Consider the following 14,802-nt stretch of genomic DNA (forward strand, 5'->3'; position numbering starts at 1 on the left):
CCATTTCCCATGTGTCCCGTGATGCTTCCACCCACCCAACCCTTGGAATGCCCGCCTTTAGTCTGGGCTAGAGAATGACGCCCTCACCCTCCTCCTCGGCCTCTTCCTCCTCGCTCCACTCCACCTCTCCCGCGGCCGCCTCGGCCAGCCGCTGCACCTCGGCAAGGCCGCTGAGCTCGGCGACGTAGTCGCGCGACTCGAGCGCCCTCTGGACAAAGTCCCAGCCGTCCTTGTGGTAGGCGTCGACGATGGGCTTGCTGCAGGCGCTGCACTGCGAGAACGAGCGGCCGCGGATGAGCATGTTCTGGAACGTTGACAGGAAGCCGCGGATCTGGTGCGGCACGATGCCGAGCGGGTGGTCCGGCGGGTCGCGTTCGTAGTCCGACGACTTGTTGTGTACGGGCGCCGGCGCGTGCTCCTTCTGCGGGTGCTGCAGGATGCTGGTAAGGAGCTCGACGAGCAGCGCCGACGCGATGGCCGCCACTCCCGGCCGCGTGACGGTGCACTGCTGGTCCAGGGTCTGGTCTTTGACCGACTAAAAGGAAAGAAACTGTCAGTAACCGGAAAAATAGAGATAAAAAGGGACGTTGCGTCTTACATCTGCCGCCACGACGACGTCGTTGCAAAAGTAACACCCAAGAGTGTCCTCGGTCCCGTCCTTGGGCGCCGCTCCGTGCCGCATCACAACGTACGTGTCGAAGCCGAGAGCCGCGTTCAGGACGATCTTTTTTGACGCCTTGCCCATCAGCGTCGGCAGCCACCTCGACTCGCGAGTGTCCATGAGGAGGAATATGACGTCGTGCGCCTCGACCAGCTCCTGCAGTTTCATAAAATCAGCCTTCACCTTGGCCGCGTCTGTGAATGGGTGCCCGAGCATCGGCACCGACAGCACGTGGCCTTCGGCCTCGACGCCCGGGTAGATCTGCTTGAGCGCCTCGGCCGCCTGTATCGCCTTGGCCTTGCCGCCGTTCAGGCAGTCCTCGAACGAGAACAGCGGTTGGCGCACGGGGTTTGAGAAGGACACTGCGCCGTAGTCGACAAAGGTGATCTTGCGCACGCCCCATCCCATCAGATTCCTAGAAACATAGCTCCCTAGGGTACCGGCGCCGAGCAAGAGACACTTTGTGTTCTTGATGGCATCGAGGTCGAGATTCGGGGACAGCCGCCACTTCATCAACTTCAAGTTTAGATCGACTGCCTGGTCTGCAAGGCGAGCGGGATCCATGTACTCGCCCAGGTTCGCGGAGCGGGACCTCAAGTCACCGCTGGTGTTTCTCTCCCAGCCCGTCACCTTGGGCACCTCGGTAATCTCCATCTTCTCCACTGCGTCCATGGCCAGGGGCATGATGATGCTCCGCGCCTCGTGCCTCCTGGCCTGCGTGTCCCGGTAACACAGGATCTGGACTTCCCTAAGCTGATACCGATGCCTAATCAGAACCAGCAAATTGCGCAGAGGCCAAGACGGAGATTCGGGATAGTTTGAGGGGTCGACAAAGGAGATATATCTGTCCTCGGCCGGTATGTCATTGAAGAACCCCGTCTCAAAGTCTCTCAGGGAGCCAATCTCCCACCGGTAGCCAATGTCAGCGCCGGGGTCGTCCGACGGGATCTTCGTCGCATCCTCGCCCCGCACCTTTTTGGCGAGGAAGAAGCCGTGCTCCCTGTTGTCGACAATGTACCGCCACGTCCCGATCTTCTCGGCCAGCGCCGTGCTCTCTTTCGAGTCCAGCCGGCCGATGGGGCCCGTCCGCTTCCACGAGGGATCCGAGTGGAGGGCCGGGAAGGCGAACCAGTACTTAAACTGGTACTTCTTGAGGTTGGCGAACGAGAGGATCTTGAAGGACGAGAGAAGCGACGGGATAGAGTAGATGGTGCCGTCTTGGATCGCGTCCCAGATCTGCCCGTCGCAAGAAAGCGCAAATTAGCCCTGGCACGCGACAAAAGCAGCCGCCTGCGGAGGGAGCTTGGGGACACTAACTTGGCGCCCGGCATCTGTGATGAGGGCAGACTTGTCGGTATTATTGAATTCCTCCACCGTGTTGACGTTCTTGATGAAGCCCTCGGCGCGGCTTAGACCAAGAGGCACACTGTCGCAGGGCGTTAGACATGCTTATGCTATTGTGCGCGCGAAGCGACTGGGGGAGATGACAAGAAGCTTACTGGGTACTAGTCAATGCGCTCCCGAGGATCTGCATCTTGGTGCTCGCCTCGGGGTCGGCTTGGGGGCGCGGCTCATAGAGGCCGATGACGGGGCGGGCAGAGTCGTCGAGCTTGTCATGCTCGAGCTTGGACGAGAAGAGGGCCGAGTAGAAGGGCAGTTCGATCTCCGAAGAGAAGGTCGCAAACTTGAGAGCAGCCATGGTGTGCGACTATGCGACTGTGCGCCCGCGACGACGATGCTATCACGGGGTTTGTGCGTGGTTGCGGAGGAAGGAAGGTGGAGGCGGCTTCTTAGCTGGCGTGGGGACTCGGAAGCTGAAGTCCGTATGCAGTGTGGATATATATATATACGCGGGGAGCGGGCGCTTTCGGATCGCAGACCCAGACAGATACGAGTCTAGAGTGAGAGTGGTTGTGAAGTGACAGTGACAGCTGTCGGCGACCTCTCTTGAAACCAAACCTGGGCGCAAGTGGTGCTTTGTCTGCGCAGAGACGAGTGAACAATTCAGCACGCAGCCAACCTAGAGTACCTAACCGGCACGAGTAACAGCCCGAATTTTAGAATAAGCCTTTGTCAGGGAGGACCGTTGTGCAGGAGGGAGGGCGCAGAGTTAAAAGTCAAAATAGAAGTCGAAGCGCAGTCAGCCGTTGTGTCATAGCCTGTAAAGTATGCGTCATAGGATCAAACAGAAGGGAAAGCTGGGTGAGGCTGGTGATTGACAACCCAAGTCCATTTTGAGGACCGAAGGAAATACAAGGCAACCACTCTCACCTCCTACCGTTTTCTGTCTGCCGCGGGGTCCATGTCCCACCCGTGGGTGTTGGTGAGCGCAAGCTGCTGCCGCTGCTGCTGCCGCCGCTCAGCCCACTGCGCTGTGCCCCGCACTAATGTTTCGGAGCTGGGGCGCCTTTCGTCACTGACCTGACAGGCATCAAGCTGCAACTACTGGCTCACCTTACCCCTCCGGCTGATCTTCGGCGGCTTCCGCGCCGAGCTTGACGCGTTAATTGTGTCTTGGCTCTTTGCGGACGTGTCTGGCCTGAGCGTTGCACACCAAGTTGAATGGTTATGAGCTTCAGCCTTCAAGCAGCAACCGACTTGCAAATTGGATTGCTGTTAAAACTTGAGGGAAAACTCACACGGCTAAAAACAAGCGACAAACATACCGCAAAAAACTAAACAGCCTTCCCCCCCCTTTTTTATTTTTATTTTTGAAAAAGAAGACAAAAAAGAATTTGTCATGTTCATCGGCATATGCGGGAGTAATTAGCCACCCACCCTCTCACCCTTCCCTTTCATTCATTCTCATACACATAAAAAAAAGCCATTCATCTTTCTCAAACCGGGACGTACACGATTTTGACTCGAGAGGTGGCCAGGCATTTGCGCGGGCAAGACCACCATCGCGCAGTATCTCGTTGACCACCATGGCTTCACGCGTCTGCATCTCGGCTCCTCGACAGGAGGAGAGGGAACTCACGCGCCTCCGAGTAAGGAAGCAGCCGCAGCCGCAGCAGGACCAGTGAGCAGCAAAGCCAACGGGGGAGGAGAAGAAGAAGTCGGCGACAATGACGAGCTCGGCGGGTCTTCGGCAGAGACTCGGCAGGTCTTTGCGACGGCCGACGAACTGCTCGACCTGGTCACGGCGCGCTGGCGCGACCGGTGGGTGACGACCGACATCCCCAGCGAGGCCGTGCTAGACATGTACAGCCGGCGGCCGTTCTTCCTGCTGGTCAGCGTGGACGCGCCGGTGGGGCTGCGGTGGCGGCGGTTTCAGGGGCGGGAGGAGCAGCGGCGGCGCCGACTTGACAACGACACAGCAGTAGCGTCCCGGGACGACATGCCACTGGCCGACTTCGTGGCGCTGTCGGACGCGTACCTGTACGACGCGGCGACGGGGCAGCTGCCGCTGATGTCGCGGGCGGGGGTTCGGCTGCTCAACACGTCGGGGTCGGTGGCGCAGCTGTTCGGGACGCTGGGGGCGCTGGACCTGCTAGACGAGGACCGGCTGCGACCGTCGTGGGACTCGTACTTTATGGCGCTGGCGTCGCTGGCGGCGCAGCGGAGCAACTGCATGAAGCGGCGCGTGGGGTGCGTGGTGGTGCGCGACAAGCGCGTCATTAGCACGGGGTACAACGGCACGCCGCGGGGCCTGCTCAACTGCGGCGAGGGCGGCTGCGGCCGCTGCAACGACGCCTCGGCCCACCGCTCCGGCCACGGCCTTGCCACGTGCCTGTGCATCCACGCCGAAGAGAACGCGCTGCTCGAGGCCGGCCGCGAGCGCGTCGGCGGCGGCGCCGTGCTCTACTGCGACACGTGCCCCTGTCTGACCTGCAGCATCAAGATTGCCCAGGTCGGCATCAACGAGGTCGTCTACAGCCAGGGCTACAGCATGGACAGCGCCACGGCCGCCGTGTTCCTCCAGGCCGGCGTGCGGTTGAGGCAACTTGTGCCGGTGAGTCGGGCCCGCCTTTCACACCCGTTGCCGTAATTTTAGGCCCCGCCATCAAGACTGCCTCTGAGCATGTAAAAAGGAAGTCGAATGCTAACCATGTCCATGTTATCTAGCCCGCAAGCGGTCTGATACACCTGGAAAAGACAGAGTTGTACAAGTAAATAGATAGGCGGCCCCGAGGAGCTGAACGGAGATAGAATGCTATCCCAAGAAACGGCCTGTGGTTGTTGTGTGCATAGATATGGCGTAATCGGAAGTCGGCCGGCTATAGCTGAAAGCCGGTCTTAATATGACCCTCCGCTGGACTCGCTCGTATTTGCGCCTTGCTACTGTAAACCAAGTCAAAGAATGTCTGCTGCCTCACCGTGTCAGTTTCGCCGCAATAAAAGAAGCACTAGCCATGCATGTACTCTTATACAATGGTAAGATTGTCGATTCTATGTCCATGTTGTTGGTATTTTTGGCGCTCGGCTGTGTCATGGCCGGCATACCGAATCCTGCACGGGCAAGAGACAAAATCCGCACCCAGCGGCGTGCACCGCCAGGAGGTCCAACCGTGTAGGAGGTATCAAAAATAGTATTAAGGAGAAAAAAATAAATAGGAAGAACAGCAACATGCTCGTCGCTAGTCCCATGAAATTGTTGCCAACTGCAACACACCCGTCCTTCGTCCGCAATATGTGTTCCTTTTCTCGCCCTAGCCAGTTGCACGGCGAGTTGCTGAAACGATCGATGCGGTCATGTGATGACGGCCACCACCACAACACCCCCTATCTCTTGTCCACCAACTCTCATCCATAATACTTTTCCAAAGCGCCGGAAATTGAATAACTTCGCAAGCAGATCTGGTCCGCCATTGCGAGAATTAGGTCAAGGTAGGAGGTAGGTATCGGCGCAAAAAGTTGATCGGATTCCCTCCCCCCATTAGTCGTTGCGAACGAGACTCGGCTGCCACGCCGTGAACATGTGGCAACCGTGCTTCAAGAGCTTAATCGAGGCCTGATCCACCGCACCCCGTTCACAATCAGGTCCCGTTCCCAAACACTTTCACTCATTAACGTCCCCGGTCGTTCTTCGTCCTCTCACTGCCATCGTGTGCCCGTTCCTTTGCCTGGGGGCCGAGTTTGCAGCAAGAGCTGTTTAGACGGTGGAGGCCTGTTTCGCGGCCTTGCGACGGGAAAACCATCTCGAGATGAAGAGAGACGCCAAGCCGACGGCGACGACGAAGACAATTGCGAACACGACAATGACACCGGCCTCTTGGGAAGCCCAGTTCTCCCGCTTGGCGAGGTGGGACATGCTGTCGCGAGCGACGAGAGCGGTCTTGATGGAAGGCATTTTAGGGGCTGGTAGGGTGGAAACGTTAGCAAATTGAATTATTGCTTAATGCGACGGCCAATTGATAAATGTTGTCGAGGGTGATGAGCGGTTTAAAGGTTTGCAGGCAATCGGCGTGCTCGGTACGATCGCGGTGTTTATCGGCGATTGGCTTGAAAATCTCCCCGCTAGAAGCTGAGTGAGCTCAGGCTTTTCCCGTGGGGCGGTACTTGGCATCCGTCATTCAGGTAAGGTACCGCCGCAGCATCCGGATACGCAGGGAGCTCCGAGACGGCCGAACGGGTATCCCGATCTCTTAAAATCGCGCAGTAGAGGAGGCGTCGAGCGATTGAATCAATTGAAGTACAGGTCAGGCAATGCTTACTTTTTGGTAGGTAATGCGGTGTAGGTGAAGTGATTAGATAGAGTCAGGGCCGAGAGAGGATGAGCGCCACTGATGCGGCTTGGGGTGGTCAGTTTCGAGGTAAAGCTTCGGAGCGCCAAGAGTGGTCCTGTACAAGCCGTGTAGAGTAAAACGGAAGAGAGAAAATAGGAAGTAGGAGTGCGGACAACCACAAGACGACTTGGCAGAGACGAATTGAGAATTGGGCGGGACCAATTGGGATTGATTGGATATTAGAGGACGAGAAAGGGGAAGAGGGAGAAGAACGACGAAAACAAACGGGCAGCAGGGGCAGGCGCGAGCAAGAAACAAAATAATGGCCCGTAGAGCTCGGTGCTCGACAAACAAAAAAAGCTTGACCCACGCGGAGCGGCGAGCACGGCAACAGCAGCAGGGCCTTCCCTTTCAATGCGCGAATTTCCAATGGCCACCCACCACAGCCGGCCGTGACCTGCCTGTGGATTGCGCGAGATAGACAGGGCGGGCAGGGATACAGCCGCGGGGAATGCTCGGTGATTGGGAAGAAAGAGCGCGGGCGAAGGACGAATCGTCCGCGCTTTCGCCGCGACGACTCGTCGCTGCCAGCTCGCACGGAGACGGACACGGGGGGCTTGAATTCGACGGTGGGGAACTGAGCAAAGTGGCTTACCGGTTCTGGATAGAATTTATAGGTTGTAAAGCTTCTATCACGGCGAGCAGTCTGCGGGAGCGTCTTTGTGAGGGTGAGGGTTTTGAGGGCGGCCGGGTAGAGTTCGATCTTGGATTGGGTGAGCAATGGAAGCGAGGCCGATATCAATCCGCAGGAGCAGTTGAGATGCATGACGGAATGCACGGTGCACCTCGAGCCCACTGTGTTACTTATAGATTATCGCGCAGCGTAGCGCTACACTCGACCAAATCACGCCCGCGGCCAGTGGATCGGACTAGCGGTATACACTGTACCTACAGATGGAAGGCCCCGGGCTAGCAGTGGCACAGGGATCGGCTGTCGAGGTGACGGACAGAGCGGGGCAGGCGGACCAAGCTTTCATCACACCAAGACCAACCTTGGCAGCAACCGGGGCTCGACAAGATGAGGGTGAGCACAGATCGCCAGCCCCGGAGCTGAGTAAGACCAAATGCGGAAGTAGCAGCTGGCACTCCGTCGTCTGACCCCGCGGATGGCAACAGTTGAGCCGCTCAAGCCTGCGCTCCAAGGCGACGAGTTGCGTGTTTTTGTCTTTCACACAGAGCACTGTGGCCAGGCCAGGCGGGCTCGACTCTGCATTCAACACCACAAGCAGGCAATCCGAGAGATTCCGGCCCGCGGAAGATTCCTGACTAGGGGTGGCTCGACTTGTGAATATGACGCGGAATTAGTCGCGGGATTTTTTCATCCACTCTGTGGTGCGCAAACTGTAAAGCTTGTCTTCTAGCTTGGATTCCTGCTTATGCGGCGCTTCCGAAGCTTCCATGTGCGCGCTACAACGTGAAGACTCCACACAATTATAGACGGTGGATATCGAGGCGCCAATTCCGAGATGGGAATCTCCATTATGGATATTCTTCATCTTTGACGATGTGAGAAGGCCACTCGCCGTTGGTCGCCAGACAGCAGACTACGCAATCCAATCCCTGAATCTTTGTTAGCGGGGGACTTTCCAAGATTTGAAGTGCCTCAGTTCCTTACTATTCGCCCTACAAGTTTTTTTTTACCAGGGGAGGTAATAACTATTAGAACCCCTATTCTAGAATCCCAGAGGCCTATCTCTTCTCTAAAAGTACCTATTATAGGCCATTTCTGCCGATTTATTCCGTATTTGCGATAACCTTCTCCTTGTTCCCCAATACCAGGCCAACATACATTCAGGGATTAGAGTGTACAGCGAGCGCGACGCCTTTCTTGAACAAGAGAGTCAAGAGAGTGTTTTTGGAGATGTTGACAGGGCATGCTAACGTAGTGTATTTACATACAAGAAAGGGTTCCGGCTGCAGAGACGGTGAAGAATGCCTATCCCTGGTCTCTGCCGCTGTGAGCTGGCCCGCCTGGGCTGCCCCTAGCAAAGCCGTGCTTAAATCCCAAAAATTCCTTACCAGCGCATGCCCCACATGCCCTACACTCATATACTCGCTGTGTATACGGCGTGTGTGAATCAACCATGATCGATGATCTATGAACCCCGAAGTTTCCTCGTCCGGCACCAGCGGTATCCTCGCAGCAGCGAGTTTCCCTGGCAACAGCGACATACTTTGAAACAACCTGAAAAGGAGACTCGTCATGTTTCGGTCCAACTCAACCCAGCCCAGCTCAGCACGAAATGGGTGCCGGGCCCGGAGCGGTGTACGGCTTGCCGTCCATATCGGGGACACCCTTCAGGCCGTAGATGTTGATCAAGATGCCGGGGTCGTTGGCCTTGTACGCGCCCGGGAAGCTGACGGTGGACGAGGGCAAAAGCGTGCCAGAGCCCGACACGTTGATCTGAGCGCAGCTCTGGTAGAACTGGGCTGCGCCCTGGGTTTTGGCTGAGTGCAGGGCGAGCGTTTCCATGCGCAGGAGGTACTGCCCCGGGGCGATACATGTGGGGAGGTTGAAGTATACCCACCCATTGTTGGACATCATATTGTCAACGCCCCATTTCCTACTGCTAGTGTCGAATGTGTCCTGCCAGACCTTGAACCTAATCGACTGCATCAGCCCCTTTTCTTCAGAGGACCCGGGACAACGTTGGAAGAGCCGAGAGTGGCAACGTGCAAAAGAAACCTGGAAGCCGAGTACTCACCACTTGAGGCCGCTCAACCCGACCGAGGCTGCGTTGTCGACCTTGGCAAGGTACGCCATCACAGGGCCCTTATGAGACTTGGCGATCGGGTTGTCTGGGTCTCCTGCGAACTGGGCACCGCCGATGACATGCTGCCAGTATGATCCGATACGGTCGCCCGCCGCCACATTGATGATAGACGACGATTTCGACCCCGACTGGCCGCAAATCATATTCTGGCTGGTAACATCCTGGACGGGGTTGTTGTTGCCCGGGGCACGCAGGCCGGTGAGCTGGCCGTTGTCTTTGCCGTTGACGGAGACTTTCTGTAGCGGCCGGTCAGTCTCTGTTACTCTACCACCGCGTTAACCAACACTCATCACATACCTGGAAGATGGTGTGAGCATCTACGGCGAGGCCGTATGCTAGAAGCGAAGCCAGTGAGAACCTCATAGTGGCGCGTTGGCGAGATCAGATGCGTCGAAATATGTTGCCTTGCCTACTGCTATTGTGATGGACATACCCATGGACGGGGCCACGGGTATTTATACAAGTTGGACACACTGAGATGAGCCCTCTTGATCGTACCAAGCCGGGAATGCGGCCATCAACAAGTCGAGCACGACCTGTTCGTCCGAAAAGGCACCGAGTGCCCCCGTCTTGGACAAGTCACGACAGACGCGCATATTGCGGAGGAGAGCAGCCCTGTTTCCTGCGAGCAACTGTGACAAATGGGCCGCCCATGGCTGCGTTGCCGATGGTGGCTTGCATGGCCGGTAGTCTAAAAGGCGAGCGCCATGGCGGGGACCCCGGACTTCAAGAAGGCGATTAATCTATTCAGATAGACTGTGCTCTATATTGCCGTGGCTTGTCACGGTAAATGCGCTGGGGGCCAGCACTGGCTGCTCGCCGCCTAGTAGCGCCCACGTCAATGCCGCTCCCTGACCCCTTTGGCCTGCACTTTAGGCACTATCCTGTCTGGTCACGGGGAAACCTAGCAGAGGCCAAGAACCTACCAAATGACACCAAGTCATAATAAAGACAAAAAGACGGAGGGCCTCCCATTTGAGCTGGGCAACGAATGAAGTCGAGACATGGTACTCTCGGTTGGGGCTTGGAAAGCTGGAGATGGCTGCCGATCGGAAGTCGGCAGGCCCTTACAGATGGACAAACCGGGCACGGCGAAAAATGCCATTGGCGCAGAAATTATGTTGCGGCGCCGCCGTGGCCCCTCGGGCTTTCGAGTTGAAAGCCTTTAGAGCACCGAGAGTGATGACGTGAATAAAAAGAATCATGGAGAACCCGGAATCTCAGATTACGGTAGCGACGAGGGCGACGCCGCTATGCGTCGTAGATAGAGAAGACGATGGGCTGTGCGGAAGAGAGCCGGGCTTCCGAGAGAAGAAAAAAGAAAAAAGAAAGCCCGGGATCATTTGCCACTAGCAAAGGATATGCCACTAGCAGAGGATATACCTATAGCTCAATGGCATACAAATACTTGGCCAGCAACAAGCCTTGCGTAGACGTATCGAACAGGTTGGAATTGTCGGCGGTGTTTGTTGAGCATAGCACTTGATGGCGGGTAATAACAACTTGAAAGTGCACGTGCAGAGAAGAGCAGGCAGAGAGAAAGCCAAAGCCAAGGAAATAGATACAGCTAGCTCTCCGCACCTGTATCACAGAGAGTGCAGCGCCGTCGAAATTCAGGCCAGCATTTTGCGCGTGCGGATCCGTAAATCGAACGTTTCCAAGACCTGCTGGTGTTTGCATGGCATCAGTGTTGGGAAAAGACATACACAATCAACAAGATTGAATGAAGTCGGAATTGAAGGCAGTCGGTTAAACGCACAGACCGAGCTCCGGGCGCGCCAGCCAATCAATCCCGCCCAAATTGTCAGTGCAAGCAGAGAAGCAAGCAAATCGGGAGTGGGGACTGGGGTGCCGGGGCCCAAGCTTCAGCGTTTGTGTGTTTGACGGCTTCCAAGTCAGTCGACGACAACGCCGCCCCAGACTCAACCTCGACCCCCAAGTTTTGGCAATTGAATTCTGCCATTGCTCGACCAGCCAGCCCGATCGCAGCTATGGCGAGCAAACTAGCTCCAATGTTCTTGCGGACAACCCTGCGCACGGCGGCGGGCCGGGTATCGCGGCCACAGGCCCGCACAATTTCCCTGTCGGCGGCGAGGCGAAGCGACACTCTGATGGTGGTGAGTTATTTTTTTGGGAGTGCATCAAATCAATTCAATTGGTTCCCAATTGAGGAGGGCGATGAGCAAAAAAAAGAAAGACTGCGCGGGGTTGGGACCTGGAAACAAGATCCAGAAAGAGACGAGAAAGCGCCCGTGATATGACATGACGAGACACACAAACACTGACAACACCACCGCCTGCCCCAGCACCGCAACACGCCCGACAACAACCCCAGCCTGCCGTTCAAGTTCACGGCGGACAACGAGGCCATCATCGCCGAGGTGCTCAAGCGGTACCCGCCGCAGTACAAGAAGGCGGCGGTGATGCCGCTGCTGGACCTGGGCCAGCGCCAGCACGGCTTCACCAGCATCAGCGTCATGAACGAGGTGGCGCGCATCCTCGAGATGCCGCCTATGCGCGTCTACGAGGTCGCCTCCTTCTATACTATGTACAACCGGACGCCCGTGGGCAAGTTCCACGTGCAGGCCTGCACCACGGTATATTATCCTCTTCTTCCCCCCCCCCCCCCCATCGTAGTGTCCCTCTCACATGAAAAACTAACACCGAAAAGACACCATGCCAGCTCGGCGGCTGCGGCAGCGACGTCATCGTGCAGGCTATCAAGGAGCAGCTGGGGATCAAGCAGGGCGAAACGACGGCGGACGGGTTGTTCACCTTCATCGAGGTCGAGTGCTTAGGCGCGTGCGTCAACGCGCCCATGGTGCAGATCAACGACGACTACTACGAGGACCTGACGCCCGAGACGGTCAAGTCGCTGCTGGCGGCGCTCAAGGAGAGCGTGACGGATGTCGGCAAGGCAGCATCTTCAAAGGTGCCCGCGCCCGGCCCCCTGAGCGGCCGCGACACGTGCGAGAACAGCAACGGCCTGACCAACCTGACCAGCGAGCCCTGGGGCACAGAGACGACGAGGCAGGATTTGTAGATGGACGTGGGGGAGAGGCGAGACGAGACTGTATATAAAAACAGGTGGCAGATTCGGAACGGGCCGAGGGAGAAGTCTGATCTGATCTGCCTGAGTGTGTACAATTTAGAAACCTCCCGGGAGAAAATAGAGCAGAGACCCCCCCCCCCCCCCCCAAAAAAAAAGACATGAAACCATCTACATTCTAGCCATTTTCGGTCATGGCAATTGCGTGATCCTAATTGGGTGTACTAAGGCGTTGTATACCATAGCGTCGCTTAATCTTGCTAATAACGCGAGAGAAATATTTGCAGACGAACACTCCGTAGAATCCTGAGCTTCCTTTTCCGTTGCCTTTTTACACTTCTTGCTAATTTCCCTTTCTCGGCATATCTCAGAAACCGGGCAGTATCTCGCAATTCAATTGCCTGCCTGCCTGCCTGCCTGCTTGGTTCTGTTTTTCCCTTTATTTTTACTTCATTTGGTTGATTAAACCGCAAAAGGGGAAAGAGGAGGCAATTCTTCCACCAAGCAATGTATCAACCACCTCCCCCCCCTTTCTGGTTTTTAACAAGTCACCCCCACACGCACGTACGCAAAACTTAATCCAGCCGAAAGATCCAACCATCCCCGAGGCGCCTGCCCTGCGCGTCCATGCCACCCCAGACGACGATGCCGTTCTCCTCGAGGTCGCCCATGGTAGCACTAGCAAGGTAGGCGCGCGGGCCGGGGCCGGCAGCCGAGACGTCGTCCTCGTGGTCGTGGGGGCGGACGGTGACGCGCGACCACCGGCCCTCGGCACCACCTCCACGGCGACCGCCAGTACCGGGCCCGCGACGCCCGACCACGGAAAACACCGTGTCGGCCAGGCTGGCTGGCGACATGCCCTGCGACGGCACCTGGAACGCCCACACGTCGTCGTAGAATCGCTGCTGCTGCGTGTCTGACGATGACGCCTTCTCGCCGAGCATCAGCACGAGAAACTCGCGGCCGCCGCCCACGGTGATGGCCTCGAGCACGGCGGCGCTGCGTCGTCCGGGCCACACGTCGCCACCGCCACCGCCACCGCCACCCTCGTACCCTGAGGCGGCGGTGGCGGCGGCGAACGGGGTCTCGGCCGGGTCCGTCTCCTTGTACCCGACATTTTCCTTACCCTGAATCAGGCTCTGCCAGCCGCCACGCGCGGCGATGGAGACCTCGCCGGCGCTGAACTCGTCGTTGAAGCTGTCGACGACGAGCTCGAGGTAGTCGAGCTGACCGCTCTCGGCAGACGTAGCGTCAACACCGCCCGAGAACCGGTACAGCCTGCTCCGGCTCAGAGCCAGAGCCGGCGCGGCCTGCCCGGCACCCGGCGCGTCGGGCAGCTTCTGCCAGACCCTGCTGTGGATATCAAAGGCCCACACGTCGCTGGTACGCCGGCCGTCAGCTAGACACCCGCCGTGGACGATCAGCGTGCCATATCCGTCCGAATCAGCGTCGGTCGCGCGCTCCGCCACGTTGCCGACGATGGGCCGCTGCGGCGTGCCCACCTCGTCGGTGTCGCCCAGCGCCCACTCGCGCCACGTCTCGCCGGGTGCCCCCTGGCTGTGGTGCTGCTGCCGCCGCCGCGCCGCCGCCGTCGTGTCGAAGTCGCGCGGCTTGTCCGTCGCCACGGACGCGTGGTGGCTGCGCGGCGCTGGCACCTCCACCGTCGACGTCGTGCGCGCTGGGTCCAGGTACGACCACAGCCTCGTGCGCGTGTCGAATATCCACACGCGCCCGCCCTCGTCCAGCGGCGCCATGCTATTGTCGTCGCCACTGTCGCCACCACCGCCGCCGTGCCGGCCCCCAAACATGAAGATGCGGTGCCCGATCACCGCCGACGCGTGGCCCACGCGCGCCGCAGGGACGTTGCCCAGCGCTAGGGCCGCCGCCGCCGCGCCTTCGACACCCTTGCCTTTCCCCTCGCCCTCGCTGCTCTTCTTGTCACCAGGTGCCGCCGCCGCCACAGGCTTGGCTGGTATGACGTAGTAGTCGGCGGGGGCGCCGCTCGAGGGCAGTGCGACGGCGTGCATGGCATTCCCTGCTGCCCCTGCTTGGCCCGGCCGGCGGGGTTTGGTGCTGGCGCCGCCGTCCTCGCCGCCAAAGATGTACAAGGTGCCGGCGACCACGTTGGCCGAGGCCGACGAGCGCGGCACGGCCGGCACGTCGGCGATCTTCTCCCACGTGCCCTTCATCTTGTGGTCGGCCGTCAGGGCCTTGGGCAGCGACGGCATGGACGGCATGGCGGGCATGGCGGGCATGGACGGCATGGACGGCATGGACGGCATTGTGGGCATAGTCGGCATAGTCGGCATAGTCGGCATAGTCGGCATAGTCGGCAGCGACTGCAGCAGGTCCGTCGTGCGGCGCTTGAGCAGCTTGAACGAGTCCATGGTTGCCTCCATTGTCGGTTCTGTAGGTAATGTGTTTTAAGGAGGTACCTTCTTGCTAGAGAAGAAGTAGAGTATTAAACTCCGTATTAGTATAGAAAAAGGCTGAAGACTCGAAGCAGGTAGGTAGCTATGAGGTTGGCAATGGTACGGTGGGGATGGACGCCGTGCGAGGTTACTTACCTTGGCCCGTCGAGACAATGCG

The 14,802-nt window shown here is 58.2% G+C and overlaps 7 protein-coding genes across 7 annotated transcripts; 2 read left to right on the forward strand and 5 right to left on the reverse strand.

Moving 5' to 3' along the window:
- Nucleotides 1-67: 67 nt before the first annotated feature.
- On the reverse strand, nucleotides 68-2,360 carry B0T26DRAFT_637883 (ubiquitin-like modifier-activating enzyme atg-7; the record flags this gene model as incomplete). The annotated part of the gene is made up of 4 exons (XM_060436969.1): nucleotides 68-535; nucleotides 599-1,897; nucleotides 1,979-2,109; nucleotides 2,168-2,360. 4 exons carry the CDS (start codon nucleotides 2,358-2,360, stop codon nucleotides 68-70), a joined length of 2,091 nt encoding a protein of 696 aa, XP_060301497.1.
- A 1,041-nt stretch (nucleotides 2,361-3,401) lies between these two features.
- On the forward strand, nucleotides 3,402-4,777 carry B0T26DRAFT_638588 (cytidine deaminase-like protein; the record flags this gene model as incomplete). Its single annotated transcript, XM_060437054.1, has 4 exons — nucleotides 3,402-3,423; nucleotides 3,541-3,719; nucleotides 3,768-4,616; nucleotides 4,730-4,777. 4 exons carry the CDS (start codon nucleotides 3,402-3,404, stop codon nucleotides 4,775-4,777), a joined length of 1,098 nt encoding a protein of 365 aa, XP_060301498.1.
- Nucleotides 4,778-6,180: 1,403 nt separating this feature from the next.
- Nucleotides 6,181-7,326, reverse strand: B0T26DRAFT_180330 (uncharacterized protein). The gene has a single exon (XM_060433614.1). It carries the CDS (start codon nucleotides 7,154-7,156, stop codon nucleotides 6,407-6,409), a length of 750 nt encoding a protein of 249 aa, XP_060301499.1. The 5' UTR covers nucleotides 7,157-7,326; the 3' UTR covers nucleotides 6,181-6,406.
- Nucleotides 7,327-7,966: 640 nt separating this feature from the next.
- On the reverse strand, nucleotides 7,967-8,728 carry B0T26DRAFT_180266 (uncharacterized protein). The gene has a single exon (XM_060433613.1). The coding sequence runs from the start codon at nucleotides 8,593-8,595 to the stop codon at nucleotides 8,182-8,184; it is 414 nt and encodes a 137-aa protein (XP_060301500.1). The 5' UTR covers nucleotides 8,596-8,728; the 3' UTR covers nucleotides 7,967-8,181.
- Nucleotides 8,188-9,841, reverse strand: B0T26DRAFT_180163 (glycoside hydrolase). The gene is made up of 3 exons (XM_060433612.1): nucleotides 9,462-9,841; nucleotides 9,096-9,400; nucleotides 8,188-8,993 (listed from the first exon to the last, which is right to left on the reverse strand). The coding sequence occupies exons 1-3, from the start codon at nucleotides 9,525-9,527 to the stop codon at nucleotides 8,624-8,626; spliced, it is 741 nt and encodes a 246-aa protein (XP_060301501.1). The 5' UTR covers nucleotides 9,528-9,841; the 3' UTR covers nucleotides 8,188-8,623.
- Nucleotides 9,842-10,965: 1,124 nt separating this feature from the next.
- B0T26DRAFT_698797 (NADH-ubiquinone oxidoreductase 24 kDa subunit) lies at nucleotides 10,966-12,359 on the forward strand. The gene is made up of 3 exons (XM_060441443.1): nucleotides 10,966-11,281; nucleotides 11,471-11,761; nucleotides 11,836-12,359. Exons 1-3 carry the CDS (start codon nucleotides 11,156-11,158, stop codon nucleotides 12,205-12,207), a joined length of 789 nt encoding a protein of 262 aa, XP_060301502.1. The 5' UTR covers nucleotides 10,966-11,155; the 3' UTR covers nucleotides 12,208-12,359.
- A 429-nt stretch (nucleotides 12,360-12,788) lies between these two features.
- Nucleotides 12,789-14,402, reverse strand: B0T26DRAFT_636625 (uncharacterized protein; the record flags this gene model as incomplete). The annotated part of the gene is made up of 1 exon (XM_060436844.1): nucleotides 12,789-14,402. The coding sequence occupies one exon, from the start codon at nucleotides 14,400-14,402 to the stop codon at nucleotides 12,789-12,791; it is 1,614 nt and encodes a 537-aa protein (XP_060301503.1).
- Between the last annotated feature and the right edge of the window lie 400 nt (nucleotides 14,403-14,802).

Source organism: Lasiosphaeria miniovina (assembly GCF_030549165.1).
Source record: "Lasiosphaeria miniovina strain SMH2392-1A chromosome Unknown B0T26scaffold_2, whole genome shotgun sequence".
Taxonomy (NCBI): Eukaryota; Fungi; Ascomycota; class Sordariomycetes; order Sordariales; family Lasiosphaeriaceae; genus Lasiosphaeria; species Lasiosphaeria miniovina.

Bases quoted from the DNA above. Each gene is read 5' to 3' on its own strand.
- B0T26DRAFT_180330 (XM_060433614.1), bottom strand. From the start codon at position 7,156: ATGCATCTCAACTGCTCCTGCGGATTGATATCGGCCTCGCTTCCATTG.
- B0T26DRAFT_180266 (XM_060433613.1), bottom strand. From the start codon at position 8,595: ATGACGAGTCTCCTTTTCAGGTTGTTTCAAAGTATGTCGCTGTTGCCA.
- B0T26DRAFT_180163 (XM_060433612.1), bottom strand. From the start codon at position 9,527: ATGAGGTTCTCACTGGCTTCGCTTCTAGCATACGGCCTCGCCGTAGAT. The intron at 9,401-9,461 runs GTATGTGATGAG...CGGCCGCTACAG, and splicing joins ATGCTCACACCATCTTCCAG to AAAGTCTCCGTCAACGGCAA. The intron at 8,994-9,095 runs GTGAGTACTCGG...GCAGTCGATTAG, and splicing joins GGGTTGAGCGGCCTCAAGTG to GTTCAAGGTCTGGCAGGACA.
- B0T26DRAFT_698797 (XM_060441443.1), top strand. From the start codon at position 11,156: ATGGCGAGCAAACTAGCTCCAATGTTCTTGCGGACAACCCTGCGCACG. The intron at 11,282-11,470 runs GTGAGTTATTTT...CGCCTGCCCCAG, and splicing joins GAAGCGACACTCTGATGGTG to CACCGCAACACGCCCGACAA. The intron at 11,762-11,835 runs GTATATTATCCT...AACACCGAAAAG, and splicing joins ACGTGCAGGCCTGCACCACG to ACACCATGCCAGCTCGGCGG.